The sequence below is a fragment of the Muntiacus reevesi genome, chromosome 3, assembly GCF_963930625.1.
Source record: "Muntiacus reevesi chromosome 3, mMunRee1.1, whole genome shotgun sequence".
Lineage (NCBI taxonomy): Eukaryota > Metazoa > Chordata > Mammalia > Artiodactyla > Cervidae > Muntiacus > Muntiacus reevesi.
This window is the reverse complement of record NC_089251.1, coordinates 239,326,471-239,345,924: the sequence shown is the minus strand read 5'-3', so window position 1 is coordinate 239,345,924 and position 19,454 is coordinate 239,326,471. Positions and strand designations below refer to the sequence as shown.

General features: G+C 36.0%; 1 protein-coding gene across 12 annotated transcripts in view; it reads left to right on the top strand.

Moving 5' to 3' along the window:
- LOC136163454 (sodium channel protein type 3 subunit alpha) overlaps positions 1–17,225 on the top strand; it is an 83,437-nt gene extending 66,212 nt beyond the window's left edge. For all 12 annotated transcript variants that reach the window (XM_065927884.1, XM_065927878.1, XM_065927874.1 and 9 more), the window contains 7 exons: positions 6,850–6,972; positions 9,246–9,518; positions 10,382–10,435; positions 11,458–11,595; positions 12,837–12,941; positions 14,314–14,584; positions 15,390–17,225. In XM_065927884.1, the coding sequence (XP_065783956.1) occupies positions 6,850–6,972; positions 9,246–9,518; positions 10,382–10,435; positions 11,458–11,595; positions 12,837–12,941; positions 14,314–14,584; positions 15,390–16,585 (2,160 nt within the window). In that variant the 3' untranslated portion in view covers positions 16,586–17,225. The remainder of the gene's footprint in view (positions 1–6,849; positions 6,973–9,245; positions 9,519–10,381; positions 10,436–11,457; positions 11,596–12,836; positions 12,942–14,313; positions 14,585–15,389) is intronic.
- The last annotated feature ends 2,229 nt before the right edge of the window (positions 17,226–19,454 follow it).

Genomic DNA, 19,454 nt, shown 5'->3' with positions numbered 1-19,454 from the left:
ATACCCACCATGAATTTTACCTGCGGCTATTGTGGAAAGATTTAATTAAATCAAAAAAACTTTGAGATAAAAGAACTGGATAGCTATAAATACTGTCATTTCATATCAATTTCTGGTCTCTCAGACATAGTTCTATGTAAACAGTCTTGTATGTGCTTTGGCTTTTTCTCCAAATGCCTCCTAGTAGGAATTACTCACTTTGCTCCTTTTTGGGAAGTGTCTAATTCATTTACCATTATCAATGTATTAATAAGAAAAAATTTTTCACTGGCTAGGTTTAAAGAAATAATCCTATTAACAGCATAAATTCTGTGTTCCATTTTTTAAAAGACTATGAGTTTTAGCACAATTTCTGGTCTTTCCTTAAACCCCATTCACATTTCTAATTGCCTCCCAGATAATACCTACTGATACTCCTCCTGACAGTACATTCATTACTTTTACCCTACAATCATGCATTTCTTCCTGAATGTCCTATTTACTCTGGTAGTAGTGTTTTTATGAAGCTAAGCTAAATGTCCTATCTTCAACCTCTCCCTCTCTTTTACCCTTCACAGTCAATCAGCAAATTCTACTCCAGAATACTAACTGGAAAATGAATTGGAGGTCTGAACCCTTCTTTTCAACACCATACCAACACCACAATGACTAGTTGGACCAAGAAATGGCTTCCTAGAAAGATGCACATGACTCTTTCTTTTTCTAAAAGCATTCCCGTGAGAGATTATACTACCTCATCACTGCTAAGATTCTGAGCATGAAAATGAAGGCAGATAAGGGTTCTCATGTACAATATTAATAATGACTAATCTTTGCCTTAATTCATTTAGCCATCACAAGCACCACTGAGGCATCCACCGTTGTGATCTCAATTTTATAGATGAAGAAATTGAGATATGGAATAATTCCTTACCTATTAACTTATTATATATTGGGTTGGCCAAAAAGTTCAATCAGAAAGTTCATTCGGATTTTTCTGTATAGAAAAGTCCGAAGGAACTTTTTGGCCAACCCAATAACATATGTTCGTTATGTAAAATGTCAAAAACAATTCTTATTTCCCTAGAAAATAATGATAATTAAACCTAAGGATAGATTCCCAATTATTAATACATACTCCATAAGTAATCATGCTATCAATCACACCAGCACTCAAGTATTTTCCCAGCAGAGTGAGTACTTGATTAAAGATTAGTAGATTAGATCCATTAGTAAAGTTACTGTGATTTAGCTTTCCAACATGAATAACATATTGTGTTATATTGCTTTAATCATCTTGAAATTACTGAATCATAGCATTCCAGGCAAGAAAGCAAACTTAGGAATCACCTGACTAAAAATCCTCATTTTATTAAAATAAATGGTGTCTGGAATATTTAAATGAAATTCCTACGGAACCCATGGTATCTATATTCCATGGTGCAGTTCAGTGATGTACCACCAGAATTTACTCATCCGTTCTCCAGGAATGAGCGCTAAGGTTATCTCCAGTTTCCCTCTGCCATAAACAAAACCATAATTACTGAGATGCCTTTACATGTCTGGTGAGCACTGTCAATTTCCTGTGCTTAGTCGCTCAGTCAGGAGAAGGCATTGGCACCCCACTCCAGTACTCTTGCCTGGAAAATCCCATGGACGGAGGAGCCTGGTGGGCTGCAGTCCATGGGGTCGCTAAGAGTTGGACATGACTGAGCGACTTCACTTTCACTTTTCACTTTCATGCATTGGAGAAGGAAACGGCAACCCACTCCAGTGTTCTTGCTTGGAGAATCCCAGGGACGGCGGAGCCTGGTGGGCTGCCGTCTATGGGTCGCACAGAGTTGGACACGACTGAAGCAACTTAGCAGCAGCAGCAGCAGCAGTTGCTCAGTCATATTTGACTCTTTGCAATCCCATGGATTGTGGCCCACAAGGCTCCTCTGTCCATGGGGATTCTCCAGACAAGAATAGTGGAGTGGGTTGCCATACCCTCCTCTGAATTTCCAAGTCATGTAAAAAGCTATAGACAAATAAATAAGCTGCAAAAACCTACAATAAAAGTAGAAAAACGTCAAAAGTAAAAAGCAGCCCTGAGTTTCAAACACCCCTTATATAAAAGTGTAAGGACTCTCATTCCTGACTGATGATGCATACGAACTGCTTTTCATTTCTCAGACACTGGATGGTCTTCACTCCATTCCTACTATAGACATTACCCATTGCAGCTAAAGAATCCTGCCCTCTCCACTATCCCCAATCTCCCATCTTTGCCAAGAGCCCTCTGCCATCACTTCCATGGACACTTTGTACCTGTCCCTCACCATCACCTGAGCCCTCTTTAGAAACTGTGTATCTGACAATAAACAGGACTGCTCTGGGCTGAAAGGGAGGAGATATGCACCTAGCAATCTGAAACTTTAGGTGCCTACTCTCGGAAATACTGAGTTAGTCCACAGACTGTTTAAACCCTATGATAGTATTAATGGAAAACTCTCCATCGTATGATGTATTAAAGAGGCTTTTGTGGTCTAACAGGGAAACCCAATCACAGTGCAGATCATTGTTGCTATGTTCTGACCTCTGTAGCAAATAAGAGATTTTACCTTGTAAGCCACAAAGGAGTATTACTCCATTCTGCTCTCTAGCAGAGCTGGGGAGAAGTGGATGAAGGCAGTCAAGAATGCCCAGCTTCCCTAAGTAGAGACTTTGAATCAGTTCCGTTCTCAGTGCCACGTGTTACCCCTGTTTTAGGAGAACATGGTGCCTCCAGGTCCAGAACCTTTTCAGAGCCCACTAGAAAAATCTGACTGACTTCTGCAGGCACTTGTGTTCCTGCTGCTGCTTTTGCTCTGTGGAGAAGGTGATCATTCCAGTGCACTTTATTTTTTTTAACTACAGAACTTTTTAAAACCTCCTTCCTTCTCATCCCTTTGTTTATTCTCTGTGTATTCTTTTGCTTTTCTTCTAGTTGAATTTCAATAAGGAGTATAATAAACAAATGTGCTGGTCAAACAAATATATTAAAATGAAAGTTTAGAGGGAATTTGTATGCTATGGTTAATGACCTTTTTGTTACTGATTAGTAGGACTTCTTCTTACGTTAAGGAAGTTTACTACTTTGTCACATGTGGTATGGCTATTTTGCTGACTTGCACTTTTGTCTTTTGAGCTTTTTTTGTCATGTAAAAAGGTTTTCATATTGATTTAGTCAAATATATCAGCCTTTTTTCCCCCCCTTTTTGGCTTTTCTTATGCTTATAAAGACCATTTGCTTTAAGATTATTAAAACATTTTCTCATGTTTTTTCTCTCAATTTTTTTCAGTTTTGTTTCTTTATTCATTTTTATGTTTTAATTTTTGATCAATCTAGAACTTATTTTGGTGTAAGGTGTGAGGTAAAGCTCCAATTCTATTGCCCTCAAAATGATTTCAACATTTTAAAACATTTCAAAATGTCCCCCTTGTTTCTTTCACCTCTCATTTAAAATACTATGATTTTCTATACGCTAAAACTTGGTATGCCAGTATGCCTTGGGTCCAATTTAGATTTGTTTCATTCACTTTTTTGTTTATTTATATGACAGCTTTAATTATTGAAGATCCTATAGTTAGCTTTAATATTGGGTGGAATTTGTCCTTTCTGATTGCTCTTCTTAAAACAACAATATTTTAGATTATTCTTATACTATTTTTTCTTTATAATATTTTAAAGTTTGTGCAGTTTCAAAAGACATACAAACTTAAAAAAATTAATATAAAATATATTAATCATAACCTAAAATAATTATATTATTGTTTATAATAGTTTTCATTTTATTCTGATTTTTTAGGTCAACATTAACATATATGTAAATAATGACTTCTACTTTTCTAATTGTTTTAGCTCTTATTTCTTTTCACAGAGTGTTTAATAATAATGTTGGGGAAAAATAATGTTTGTAGCTGGCATTTTTTTTTTATTTCTGGTTTTAATAGAAACACTTCTAAATTTCTCCATTAAAAATCAAGCAAGCTTTTTACACTGAAATGTATCATCTCAATGTATGGAGGTGATCCTATGGTTTTAATCTTTTAACTGCTTTTACTGAAGTTAAAAAAATTATCTTTAGCCATTTTTAAGGGAAACAATGTCATATCACTTGGTTCATTAAACAATCACAGGACTTCCAAGGTCTTCAGAACCATCAACTCCTTCCTGCATTATTCCTTTTGTTCTCAGTCTCAACTACCACTGGAATGTAGAAGGTGTGACTGACAACTAAACCACCCCCTGAAGCCTCTAGCACAGACAGTTTCATATATTTTGTGGATAGTAAGGTACCTAGAGCCATGTAAATTTGTATTAAAAATTCAGTTTTTGGTAAAGAGGTTCTGTTACACTTAGAATACCTTAGTTAGAATGCCTTTTGTGTTGAGCATAAGAGACTAAAACACTGTATTGAAAGGTCGAGTATGAAGTTGCTGAGGTGGGAAACACACTGGACCTGAAAACAGAAATTCCAGTTATGTTCTTGCCCCTTGCCACCTTTTCTTGGACTAATCATTTGACTACTCTGAGACACAGCTCAAGAATGGAAACGATCATTGTAAGTTTTACAGCACCTTACCAACTGAGGAGCCCAGTGGGCTACCGTCCATGGAGGGGCAGAGAGCTGGTCGTACTGAGCATGCACACGGGCACCAATATTAGGCATCATCTTCCAATTTTAAGAATATTTCAAATCTTTAAAATTAACTTCAAAATTGAGTTTAAACCATATTAAGTTTTTCACAATGATGAATGCAATAAAATGAGTTTTTGTTCTACACAAAATGACATAAGGTGCATAAAAAAGGGGGGTTCACTAGTGTTCAGCTTCTCTGTTAATACACAGAGCCACCCCAGTGTGATGGGGTAGTTATACGCAAGTGGTGCCTCTCAGCTCTGAAGCCACAACTTGCTGTCCTTCTAGAATCTCCTGGCTCTAGCCATTGTCTTTCTTTTCCTTTTAAAGCATGAGCTTCCTTACTTCACAGTCTTGAGAAATTTCCTGCCACTTCCCTTTAAATGGGGCTTCCCTGGTGGCTAAGATGGTAAAGAATCTGCCTCCAATGCAAGAGACCTGGGTTTAATTCCTGGGTCAGGAAGATCCCCTAGAGAAGGAAATGGTAGTATTCTTGCCTGGAGAATTTCATGGACAGAGGAGCCTAGCAGGCTATAGTCCATGGGGTCGTAAAGAGTCAGATAAGACTGAGCAACTGATACTTTTGACTTTCTCATTAAATGCCCAGGTCTCAGGACCTGGTTGGGAAGATAAGTCTTCAGAAGCAGCTGCAGAAACTTAAAGAAGTTGTGAATGCTTCCTGAGGCAAATGAGTCCAGAATCTAGAAGCCTGTGTGTTCTCTAATAATAACCTTCCCCATCTTCCCAGTCTTCTGTAGCAGTGAACACTAGACAGAAATTAATAGCTCAATAAATTATACTGCCACTAGTCAAGTCTAACATTCAAGTCATTTATTTTTCTGTTCAATACTAATAAGGGGATAGTGGCTCCATCTGCCTTAAAGTCTCAGTTCTGGTTTTGGTGTCACCTTTACACCATGGCCCTGAGGCCATCCAGTAGATGTCTATAAATTATCCTCTCTCCCATGCATCAAGAAAAGGACTAGTTTTATATAATCCTTACAAGATATGAGAAGATAATCATTCAAGTCATTTCTTGAGTTTTGTGGTTCAGATTAAGAATGAATTTCTGGTAATGGAGGGAAAAGGTTAAGATACAGTTTTGAAGTCCAATCATTTGGGTTCTAACTTCATCTCTTTCTACCTGTACATCTTTTTATCTTTTTGAAGAGGAGAGGTGTGGGAGAAACTCAACTTCTTTATCAATGAAAATGCAAAAGTAATATGACCTACTTCTTGAGTTTATATGTGTAACACCATCAGAACAGAACCTAACATATAGTAAATGTTCAACACTCAATAAATGCTGGCTTCCCTGGAGGAGGACATGGCAATCCACTCTAGTATTCTTGCCTGGAGAATCCCCATGGACAGAGGAGCCTGGCAGGCTATAGTCCATGGGGTCGCAAAGAGTCAGACATGACTAAACGACTAAGCCAGCATATTAAAAGAAAATCAAAGCAAATAGTGCTTCTTCCTCCTAAAAAAGACATGTCTTCTTTAACCTTTCATATATTTAAGTAAAACTTAACATTTATGTAAATATCAGAAAGATATATCATCACTCTGAATGAGAGGTGTTGTATTCTAAATCATAAGTCCAATAGTTTAGATTAAAAAATTGTTCATTGTTATGAAACTATGTAGTCTGATAAAATGTTTTGCCGGTAATATTTTCTTCTTTGCTTATTTATCCAATATATACTGACTAAACCATATTCAACTAGGCATTATTAGAAACATTAAAAGATGAATGTTTCATTTCAGTCCATAAAAAGTTAATGTGACCTGGAAGTATGGTCAGTACCTGCAATACACATAACCAAGATACTGCAAAACTTGGAAATGAAGTATGATTATTAATCAGTGATGTTAAACACAGGTCTATGAAGGATATGACTTTTGAATTAAATCTCGAATCATCAGTGGTCCACGTCTGGGCTGAAAAGGGCTCCATGGGTAAAATATCTAACTGGAGGGCCTTATGGATGTTTGCATAACTGGGCAAGGACTCCAGTTTCACTGGTCAGAAAAGCAATTATGAGATTGGAAAGGTAGAATGAGCACACTACTATGCAGAAAATGAAGGCTGCCAAGGGATGTCTAAAGCTTTGTTTGATTGACACTAAAGAAGAGAGATTACATCTCATGCCTTTAGTCAATAGTTTCTTTCCTGTGGACTGACTGATATTTGTTTCTTCTTCAGGTTTCTTTGGTTAGCTTGGTAGCCAATGCTCTTGGCTACTCAGAACTTGGTGCCATCAAATCCCTACGGACATTAAGAGCTTTAAGACCTCTGAGAGCTTTATCCCGGTTTGAAGGCATGAGGGTAAGAAGAATAAAAGCTCTGATGATTCATATCAAAATTAAATGTAGGTAATGATTTAGATACAGAGGGGTGCCACACTCTTCTGACACTTCTTTCACAGAATTATACAATTTCAAAGTGGAAATCCTAAAAATCACTACACCTAGCCTCCTGAAACTAAAACAGGCCCTCAAAAAAAAATTTTTGTGGCAGTATTAAAACTAGAATCCAGGTCTCCTGGTAGCAAATCAAGGATGTTTCCACACAACTACAAACTCTGTGTTGCCATTTATTTCTTTTCACTGCTTATACATTTTATAATGACTGTTTACTACTGACATTCATCCTAGGAGGAGATATTCTTCCTTTCAATAGGTAGTTTGGTTTCTTAAAAATAACTAGTAATGAAATTTTTGTGTGCTCTACTTCTTCCATTAATATTGGTAATAAAAAGTTGTTGTGCAAGAAAACAACACTAAATTGTAGCCTCTAACAAAATCTGCATATCCTAAGCAACCAAAGTAGGGGTTAGGATAATTAACTAAGCATTGCAGGCAACCCCTGGGGTTTGTTTTACAGATCTCCCTTTTAAGTGAGCATTCTGAATGAGGTTCACTTTTTCCATTAGCACTTGTAGTTGCCTCTCCATCTCTCTTCCTTAGTGTACATTTAATGCATCTAAACATAAAGTACACAATATTAACATCTACTTGCCACACCCCTCAAAATACTAGTTAGGACTAAGGCCAGCTTTGTTTAATCCAGCTTGCAAATGCACATGGATATTGAATTTCTTCTAGGCCATAGGGCTTTTATGTTAGGAGGTGGTTTGTTGAAGCAGTAAAAACACTTCAGCCTTGATTTTGAGATTCACTCACCAGGAAGAATGAAACCACTCTCCAGATGCGCTGTAAGCAAGGAAATACTTAGTGTTACATTATAATTTTACTTCACTGTTACTTGAGAAATAAACACACAAGATAAAATTTTTAAAAATTATTATGTAATTTCAAGCTTTTTCCATACCAATCTTTTAGTATTACTGACATTTAAGCCTTCATCTGATTGCATGGCTTCATATCAATAATTCATTTTTGAGGGCAGACAGCAACTGAATAAAATTAAAAACTTCCAAATTTGCTCTAATCTGAAAACTATTCTACATTAACATTTTTAATTCTCATAATATGACAGAATTAATATTCTAGGTATAAAATATGGTAAAAGGTACCATGCATTTACTTGATAAGAAAATTTATGGGAGGTCATTTTACACAAATTTTAGAGCAAAACAAACTGGTTTTGGTATAATACACATGACAATTTCTATAAGAAATAAGATTCAACTAGCATATGAAGTTTTTACATATTTGGATTTCAAGTTTTGATATTAATTTATAATTCTTTGGTGTTGATTTCTAAAATAATGTTTCAGGATTTTAAAACAATAGTTTCACTTATAAGTGCTTAACAAAATAGTCCCAATTTTAATTAATTAGATAAAACTGGTAAATTAGATAAGAAAACACACAAACTGCTAGAGATTTGAAAATACATATTAATCTCTTCTGAATTTAATTAGAGGAAAGGTGATGGAACTTCTCCTTCATCAAATAGGTTGGCCTGGGTTGGTAAAGTAACAAGTGCCCCGAAGTAAACCTTTAAGAGATTTGGAACAATAATAATGGGAATACGTTCAGTACTTTTATGTCCAGAGATAAATTCCATCTTATTTCCCATCTTAATTTACTTTTTAAAAAATTAGGAATTAGTAGGGGAAAAAATGACCTTGCAAATTTCTAATACTATTCTTCATCATCATCAAAAATTAGGTTGATCTGGGGACATAGATTTAAGGCATTATCATTACTTTGTTTCTTTGTAGTGGGCTTGTTTAACCATGTTTTCAAGCCAGCAATTACTCATTAATACCTTTGAAAATTAAAATGAATTGCTGAATGATGATTACTTCTTCTGTTGGTATTTAATACATTTTTTTCTTTTTTTCCCCAGCATACAAACATTTTCTGACTCCATCTTACTCTATCAGGTTTTTGTTTATTTCTTTTCATACTTTGGAATATTTTGCTTTCCTTAAATCCTTTAGCTTTTTAGTTGTGTCACTGTCTGTTTTCCCTTACTGAATATGTTCTAGAAAATATCGGAAGAAACAACTTGTCCACCTAGATTTTTATTTAACTCATTAAACACCCATTTTATGTTAACTATATAATCGAAGAAATGGTTTCCATTTTAACAATTTGTAAGCTGCCTATCCTTATCTCCTCTTCTAGGTCGTTGTGAATGCTCTTGTTGGAGCAATTCCTTCTATCATGAATGTGCTATTGGTTTGTCTCATCTTCTGGCTGATCTTTAGCATTATGGGTGTGAATTTGTTTGCTGGCAAGTTCTACCACTGTGTAAACACAACAACGGGTAACATGTTTGATGTTAGTGAAGTTAACAACTTGAGTGACTGCCAGGCTCTTGGCAAGAAAGCTCGGTGGAAAAATGTGAAAGTAAATTTTGATAATGTTGGAGCTGGCTATCTTGCACTGCTTCAAGTGGTAAGTACCTACCGTATGAGTTTTGAAAAAGATTTCAAGTAAATCATTTCTCTGATGTTCTCTGAGTGATTAATATCTGACAGCACAAAAGCAGCTGATGATAACAGCTGTACTCTAATAGCTGCACTATCAGCTTGACTTGACTGTAAAGAAGATACCTTGCAGTGGTTTTAATGTATTTCCCCCAGTGTTCAGTTGTTAGTGTTTTAATATGATTTCATATTTCTGCTTCCTGTTTTTTTCTTATTCTATTATTGATATCGCGCTATTACCATTTTTAGTTTTCTGTACCAATAATTGCTAAAGAAGCAATTTTCTGTATTAAAATAGTAATATATATAGTAGTAATTAATTAAATGTATAGATTATTAGCCAGATAATTAAGTATCAACATCATCAGGGTTTAGATCTATTAGGGATGGAAATGCAAATCTTTTGGCGTAGATTTCAAAATGTGTAATATTTAATTATTTTGACTTAATTCACAATATATTAACTAATCAAGAAATTAACCAAAACAGTTGAGTGCTTAAACACACCAGAGGTTTGAATGATAGAGCTTAGCTTCTGAAAGTGATTTGAGACTGAGATTCATCTAGTTAAATGTTAGTGCAGAAAAAAATAGAATACCTTCCAAGACAAAACAAGTTCCAGTTTTGAAATAAAATCCTATTCAATTTCAGTTTCATTGAAATTTCAACTGCAGGGCTTCCAGCCTCTTTGTAAAGTATTTCAAAATATTATACAAAAATTATTTTTAATAACTATCATATTTTAATATTTAATAACTATCATGCATATGGTAAAATGCATACTGTTGGATTAGGTTTTTATGCAGAATTCAAATATATGTTGTTTAACAGGCCACATTTAAAGGCTGGATGGACATTATGTATGCAGCTGTTGATTCACGAGATGTAAGTATCACTCAAATACTATTTATAGTTACTAGATTTTTCCATAGTGAACATTTGTGATAATTTAACTGAAAGGCCCAGAATATTATATTAGAAGCCATCAGAAGACTTACAACTGCATGTAGAGATTCTCTTTTTAAGCCAATTCACTTCCATGTAAATGATACTTTGGTTAATATATGTCTGTTATATATCTAATAACAGGTCAGTCAGGTCAGGCCAGTAAATGAGACTCTTAAGTTTGGGAAAACTGCTCAGGCGGGAAGGAACTAGTCTCCCCCATCCCTGGAGAGTATGATAAATCAGAGTCTGTGACGCGGCTCCCAAAAATATCATGATAAAAGTAAGCAAGTTTCAGGGAAACTCAATTTAGAAAACAGAAGTAAAAACAGTTCTTCAGCACACATCTGTTTATGCCGAATTTTCCTCTTAGAAGTCGATGTTCTGTTATTAAAGCCTTATCTCCAAGATAAGGAGTTATCTTGGGTTTCAACTCCAAACCCAAGTTGAAAATACTGCAGAAGAAAAAACAATTATAGTAAGACAAACAGTAGGTTCAAAATGTTTGCCTTGTTTATACCACTGTTATTTACTCTAAAGAATATGTACAGGTAAGCCCCAATGGGAAAACAGATTTAAGAACAATCATAAAAATTACAAACTTTCAATATACTAGTAGTGTTTGTCACTCAGTCATGTCTGACTTCTTGCGACCCCATGGACTAGAGCCCACCAGACTCCTCACTCCTTGGAATTCTCTGGGCAAGAATAATGGAGTGGGTAGCCCTTCCCTTCTTCAGGAAATCCTCCTGATGCAGAGACGGAGTCTGGGTCTCCTGCGATGCAGGCAGATTATACTAGGTCATGCTAATTTGAAAAAAAGAACTGCTTTTGCAGAACAATATCTCAGGTCAAGGCAAAAAATAGCTCTATAGAAAGTAATAACACTCACCAAATTTTTAGTTTAGCCCAAGTATTTATTGTGTTTTTAAATGTTATTTAATATTTTCAATATTATTTAGGTTAAACTTCAGCCTGTATATGAAGAAAATCTGTATATGTACTTATACTTTGTCATCTTTATCATCTTTGGGTCATTCTTCACTCTGAATCTATTCATTGGTGTCATCATAGATAACTTCAACCAACAGAAAAAGAAGATAAGTATTCCTCAGCTCTCACCTTTCTCCATTCTGAGATTTTGTTTTTTTACATCCCAATAACCAGGACACTCATAGTCAAGACCAACTTAGGTCATTTTTATATTCTTTTTCATTCACTATGTGGTCAGTTCAACTGCAGAGGATTCCAGCCTCTAACTGGTGGCTCCTCTCCAGGTTCATCCTCTGCAGATCTGCTATAGTGTCATTCTGACTTAGAAATATGACCATATTGCCTCAAAACATCCAGTGGGCCTCAATGCTTTACCCTTGCTTACAGAGCCTTTCAGGAATGATCTCCACCCAGTCTTCCAGCTTCATCTTCTCCTACACACTTGCTATATTCACTTCCCTCCTCCTCAGTAACCACCCACCCACCATTAACACTATCAGCTGCTACACACCAGCTACATGGATTTTCTGCCCTTTTCTGAACAAGGTATGCTCTTTTCCCTGTCACTTGACACAGCATATTTTTTTCCCCCTAAAATGCTTTGTCCAGCAAACCCTTAATCATACTCTAGCTTAAGGTCTAGCTTAAGCGTGTTAGTAGCTCAGTTGTGTTCAACTCTTTGCAACACTATGGACTGTAGTCCACCAGGCTCCTCTGTCCATGGGATCTCCCAGCCAAGAATGCTGGGGTGGGCAGCCATTCTCTTCTCCAAGGGAATCTTCCCAACCCAGGGATTGAACCTGGGTCTCCTACATTGCAGGCAGATTCTTTAACATCTGAACCGCTCCCCTATATAAAGCCTGTTTCTGAATCCTGGAGTTTATTGTTATCTCTGCAGTGATGGGTTGTTTTATTTGTTTATATATAGGTGCATATAGATACATGTAGATGTAAATCTATGTAATTCTGATACTGGGTACATTGTCTTACACACAGCAAGTGCTCAAAAAGTGTTGAATAAAAAAACAAAGCTGGCGACACTGAAATGAACTAAGAATTTTTTCCTTAATGAAAACATATTTGAGACCCCTGAGCCTCCTTCTAAACATAATATTATCAAATTAGAATCCTGTACTAATCACAGTTTTATGTGATTATGGGTTTTACATAATGTTAAGGTACTCAGAATTTCACATAAAACCAAAAAGCAGGATAAATCTATATGAAGTAGGGTAAGATCCATTTAAAAATTGAAAAGAAGGATTAAAGAAAAGACTCAGAATTATTTTTGTAAAAGTATTGCTGTAATACAGGCTGGATTGTAACCAGTTTTCTACTATGTCTTTACTTTGGAGGTCAAGACATCTTTATGACAGAGGAACAGAAAAAATACTACAATGCAATGAAGAAACTTGGGTCTAAGAAACCTCAGAAACCCATACCTCGGCCTGCAGTAAGAATTACTCATCTCCTTGAACATTCCAAAGCCCTATTTCCATATGATGAAACTGGGCAGTGCTGGTTCAGAACATATTAGGTGATATCACCAATATATATACTGTGATCTAATTGTAAAGTACATAATGTATAACACAATTTGCAAGTACTACACTCTATGAATTACTAAGTTCCTAAAATGAGGCAGTGTTCTTTACTGGTCAGTTGAAAAGTTCCAAGTCAGAGTTCCCAGTAACTGCTCCCAAAGCAAGCTCATGCTCCTGCTGCCACCTACTGCTGCCAACAGTGCACCCTTCTCTCCTTCTCTGATCTGTTACATGGCTCCCCTCTTGTCCTTTTAAGCAGATGAACTTAAAACCTCCCATTCAACACCCATAGCCTCCCTCTGTGCCATTTGTTCTCTCCATTGTTTTGAACAGAAAACAATTTTTCACCTACTTAGAAAGGAAAGGGTGTCATCAAAGTAGTATTGGTTTCAGCATACACACACACACACACACACACACACACACACACGAATGATTTATCTAGAATGCATACCCTGAATGCATGTAGAGCTTCCATACCATAGAATGCATGTAGAGCTTCATTATAGTGCAAAGACATAAAGATGGTGTATTATGTCCACAGAGTTGTATTCTAAATTATCTATCCTCTTAGATGGGTAAGGAACAGGAAACTAAGACCCAAGGAAGGTATATATTGTACCCAAAGTCACAAAGCCTATAATTGCTGAACTAGGACTTGACAAAGTCTCATGAATCTTATAAATGACTTCACTTTGCATAATTTTTAAGAGGGTGCAGGGGTGGGGCAGGAGGGGAGGGAGGAAGTAGGGCAGGATACACAAAAGGACATAAACCTACTTTACTGAATGTCATTTAAGTACTACTGTTAGAAGAAGCAGAATTAAATAAAAAATGACTGATATTTTGGATCATGGACAGACAGAAATAAGACATAATTCAAAATTCCTAAAGTGTTGATAAATCAACTGGCACATTCTTCCATCTAAAAGTCTGTCTACATTAACCTACTTTGTAAATCTTCATTGTTAGTTGTTATATTTTTTGTAAAAATTACCAGTTAGTAAAATCAAGCAAGGCCCATGCACATTATCAGCCAGTTGCCACCAATTTATGTCATTCAGCTTTGTCTTCCCATAGAATCTAAATAAAACAATTATGCTTTGCTTTTGTCATATGACATTTTTCATTTCCTTCTCTTTTTTTAACAGATTTGTTTCAGGTAGTGTGAGAAGGGTACACATCCAGTGGGCCATATACAGAAGGACTTCATCTGCAATTTTATGGATCATTATTTATGAAATATGCATATTAACCTTCTCGTTTTCTCTCTCTTTCTAGAACAAATTCCAAGGAATGGTCTTTGATTTTGTAACCAGACAAGTTTTTGATATCAGTATCATGATCCTTATCTGTCTCAATATGGTCACCATGATGGTAGAAACTGATGACCAGAGCAAATATATGACTCTAGTTTTGTCCCGAATCAACCTTGTGTTCATTATCCTGTTCACTGGAGAATTTGTGCTGAAATTGATCTCCCTCAGATACTACTACTTCACCATAGGTTGGAACATCTTTGATTTTGTGGTAGTGATTCTTTCCATCGTAGGTAAGAATGGTTTATTTACTGAGAAGTATAGTTGTTGAAAAAATCCCCCAGAGCCTACCACCTGTGTAACATGGAAATTAGATCTGAGAATTATCACGCGTACAGATCTAAAGTTCAACACTCTTGGTCATTTTCCACTAATTGAAAAATGACAGTATTCAAAAAGAAAGCAATATATTTGAAGATTTAAGAAACAGTCTTTGTTTGCTGTTGAAACATTTCATATATGAGGATAACTATTCTTAGTAATTGGGAGTATGTAATCTTAAAATTAGAGAAGGCAATGGCACCCCACTCCAGTACACTTGCCTGGAAAATCCCATGGATGGAAGCGCCTGGTAGGCTGCAGTCCATGGGGTCGCTAAGAGTTGGACACGACCAAGCGACTTCACTTTCATTTTTCACTTTCATGCATTGGAGAAGGAAATGGCAGCCCACTCCAGTATTCTTGCCTGGAGAATCCCAGGGATGGGAGAGCCTGGTGGGCTGCCCTCTATGGGGTCACACAGAGTCGGACACGACTAAAGTGATTTAGCAGTAGCAGCAATCTTAAAATTCCATACGAATATGTGAGATTATTTAATTTATAGGATTTTGCAAGGGTTCATATCGGTTTATGACATTATAGAATTATTAAATAAAACTCTATACTCTTTCATTGGTAATGTTAGGAAGTGAATCCAAATAGTAAAGATTTATACTCATGACAAATTTGTTGTTTTCAATAACTTCACAAAGAAAAAGCATTCATATAAGCCTATGAACATATACTCACTGTTTAGCGGTTTTCTGTATTTTTCCATAGGTATGTTTCTGGCTGAGCTGATAGAGAAATATTTTGTGTCCCCTACCTTGTTCCGAGTGATCCGTCTTGCCAGGATTGGCCGAATCCTGCGTCTGATCAAAGGGGCTAAGGGGATCCGCACGCTGCTCTTTGCTTTGATGATGTCCCTTCCTGCGTTGTTTAACATCGGCCTCCTGCTCTTCCTGGTCATGTTCATCTATGCCATCTTTGGAATGTCCAACTTTGCCTATGTTAAAAAAGAAGCTGGAATTGATGACATGTTTAACTTTGAGACCTTCGGCAACAGCATGATCTGCCTGTTCCAGATTACCACCTCTGCTGGCTGGGATGGATTGCTAGCACCTATCCTCAACAGTGCACCACCGGACTGTGACCCTGACACAATTCACCCTGGCAGCTCAGTTAAGGGAGACTGTGGAAACCCGTCTGTTGGGATTTTCTTCTTTGTCAGTTACATCATCATATCATTTCTGGTTGTGGTGAACATGTACATCGCTGTCATCCTGGAGAACTTCAGTGTTGCTACTGAAGAAAGTGCAGAGCCCCTGAGTGAGGATGACTTTGAGATGTTCTATGAGGTCTGGGAGAAGTTCGATCCTGACGCCACCCAGTTCATCGAGTTCTCCAAGCTCTCTGATTTTGCAGCGGCCCTGGATCCTCCTCTTCTCATAGCAAAACCAAACAAAGTCCAGCTCATTGCCATGGACCTGCCCATGGTCAGTGGGGACAGGATCCACTGCCTCGACATCTTATTTGCCTTTACAAAGCGTGTTTTGGGTGAGAGTGGAGAGATGGATGCCCTTCGAATCCAGATGGAAGATCGGTTCATGGCATCAAACCCCTCCAAAGTCTCCTATGAGCCCATCACAACCACTCTGAAACGCAAACAAGAGGAGGTGTCTGCGGCTATCATTCAGCGTAATTTCAGGTGTTATCTTTTAAAGCAAAGGTTAAAGAAGGTAGTGAATGAGTATAACAAAGAGGCGATCAAAGGGAGGATTGACTTACCTATAAAAGATGACATGATTATTGACAAATTAAACGGGAACTCCACCCCAGAAAAAACAGATGGGAGTTCCTCTACCACCTCTCCTCCTTCCTATGATAGTGTAACAAAGCCAGACAAAGAAAAATTTGAGAAAGACAAACCAGAAAAAGAAAGCAAAGGGAAAGAGGTCAGGGAAAATCAAAAGTAAAAAAAAAAGAAACAAAGAATTATCTTTGTGATCAATTGTTTACAGCCTAAGAAGGTAAAGTTTATGTGTCAACTGAACTCCCAGAGGAGGTCTATGCCAAACTGACTGTTTTAACAAATACTCATGGTCAGTGCCTATAACAAGACAGTGACCTCTCCATCACTACAGCTCTGTGAGTCAGGGTATCAACACTGACAGGAGGTTACTGTTATCTTTACCAGCTGACACTGCTGAGGAGAAATTCAATGGCTACCTAGACCATAGGGATAGTTGTGCAAAGTGATCATTGTAACCGCACCAAACACTTTTAGTACAGTACTTGCATCTACTCTATTTTTAACTTCCATATCTGCCATATTTTTACAAAATTTGTTCTAGTGGATTTCCCTGGTCGCTAATTCATAGTTTATTCATAATACTACGTCACTATTTTTGTAAATGAGCTTTAGGTTGAGAAAAAAGAATATAAGAGCCCTGTGTTCCTACTCCATAAGTTTCTCGAATCAGACAAGAGCTTCACCCAAGAGATGAAATTCTTGCTCAAAACCAGAAAAAAATTCTAACACTATCAGGTACTTCCATTTTCTAGACGACTTTAATTTTGAAAGTGTTTTAGTCTACATTTGTTTATATCTAAACAGTTATGTGCCTGTAAAGTCTCCTCTAATTTTTAAAGGATTATTTTTATGCAAAGTATTCTGTTTCAGCAAGTGCAAATTTTATTCTAAGTTCCAGAGCACTATATTTAATTTTGGTTAAATGCTTTCCCCAAAAAAGTAATCTAATAAATCTGTTCTAGAAAAGTGTATCTAAAGCATCACTTTAGAATAGTTGTTCCACTTTCTGCACAGTATTGCTTTGCCATCTTCTGCTCTCAGCAAAGCTGACATTTTATGTCAATTAAACACACCCTCTGTTATGTAAATAGTTATTTTATCCTGTGGGTGCATATTTGCAGAGATATATATATACACACACACACACACACATATATATATATCTCCTGATAAACAACTCCTATTAAATCAAATATGTACCACAGTATATGTGTCTTTTGCAAGCTTCCAACAGGGATGTATCCTGCACCATTCATTAAACATAAATAGTTTGAAGACTATCACTAATGCATGTTAATTGCCTATGCTGCTCTATTTTACACAATCCATTCTTCACAAGTCTTGGTTAGAAGTCACATGCTGGTAGTAGAGTGATTTCAACCTGCTCTATGTCTAGTAAGTCAAGCAGAATAGCTTGCAGTTATTTAAAAGCACTTTTCCTTTTCCATTTTTAATTCAATTTGAGTGTCATATGGTGTCTCTCTAGATTCAAGGAAACACACTGCATACTGCCTACTGTCAAAACATATACTTCGTATTTTGCTAAAAATATGTCCAAAACTTGTTTAAATATAAATAATGTAAAAATATGATCAATTTTATTTGCTGCATTTTATACATAAGATAATTATTTTCAAGTTGATGACATGGCAATTTATTTTACTTTATGCTTTTGCTTTTTATTTTTAATCACAACTCCAAACTTTTGAATCCATTAGACTTTTCAATGGATAATTTCCTAAAAGTTAGACAATGGGTTTTGTGGATTTCTTTGTTATAATATATTTTCTATCATTCCAGTAGGATATACATTGGTCAAATATTCAAACCTAGGTCATTTTCTACCAACTATGGTTGCCTCAATATAACCCTTTATTCATGGAAGGTTTTTTTTTAACTCAACTTTTGTAGTATTTGCTTATGCAGACTAGTCTTATTTTTTTAATTCCTGCTGCACTAAAGCTATCAGAGATATAACTTGGGCTATGTCCCTTTTAGCCATGAACATAGTGGCAAAGTTGTGCAATTACTTAACATGATATAAATTTTTGTTTTTGCACAAACCAAAAGAGTAATGTTAATTCCTTTTACACAACTATTTACTTGTAGTGTATTGATGAACTGCATGCAGGGAATTGCTATTATTAAAAAGAATGGTGAGCTATGTCATTATTGAGCCAAATGAATAAATATTTCATTTTTTATTGTATTTAATTTTTTGGCTTCTGTTTTTATTGTTGGAAGTTTAAACTATATATAATTAATGAAACCTGTATGTGATCTGACATTTGTATACATAAAAGTTCACATGAATTTTATAACCACCTACTGCACGATTTACCAAGAAATACTATAAAGTCAATTAAAAGCAGTTTTTATGAACTTTTCTGTGTGCAAAAGATCAAGCCCACCTATTCCAACTTGCAAGTTTAACAGCAATAATGGTAGCCATCTACAACAGTTATCAATTTCAATTAATTCTCTTGGTTGTAAACATTTTAATTTCAACTCCTCACTATGTAATCTCCAAATTTCTTGGTAGTAAATAAATGTTATAGTACATAATTTGTCACTTAAATTCATTTTATGAATTTCTATTTACACATAAAATATTAATGATGTAGTGACTGAGAAATTATATTAATCTTTTTTTTTCAGGGTCCCTTGGATTTATGTCAGGTCAAAACGAAATATTTATTCTCAATGGAAAATTCCATTTGTAACGCTTATATTTTTGATGAATTGAACCATATATGCACTTTACAATTTCTCCAATGTAGATGGATTAAGGTGACTTAGTTGGAATACATTGGCTTCTTTCTGTTCAAGTCAATTTTCAGATTTTGCCAACACCACAGAGAAGTCAAGTGTTACTATGCAAAGTCCTTAACCTTTTTATGTACCCCATTATATGATTATTGGCCAAGTATATCTATTGATATGTATTATATCTAAATGATCTTATGGTCAGAAGAGTATTCAGTTGTAAAAAATATATATTTTAAAAAATATACCTAGCTAAAGGATATTCT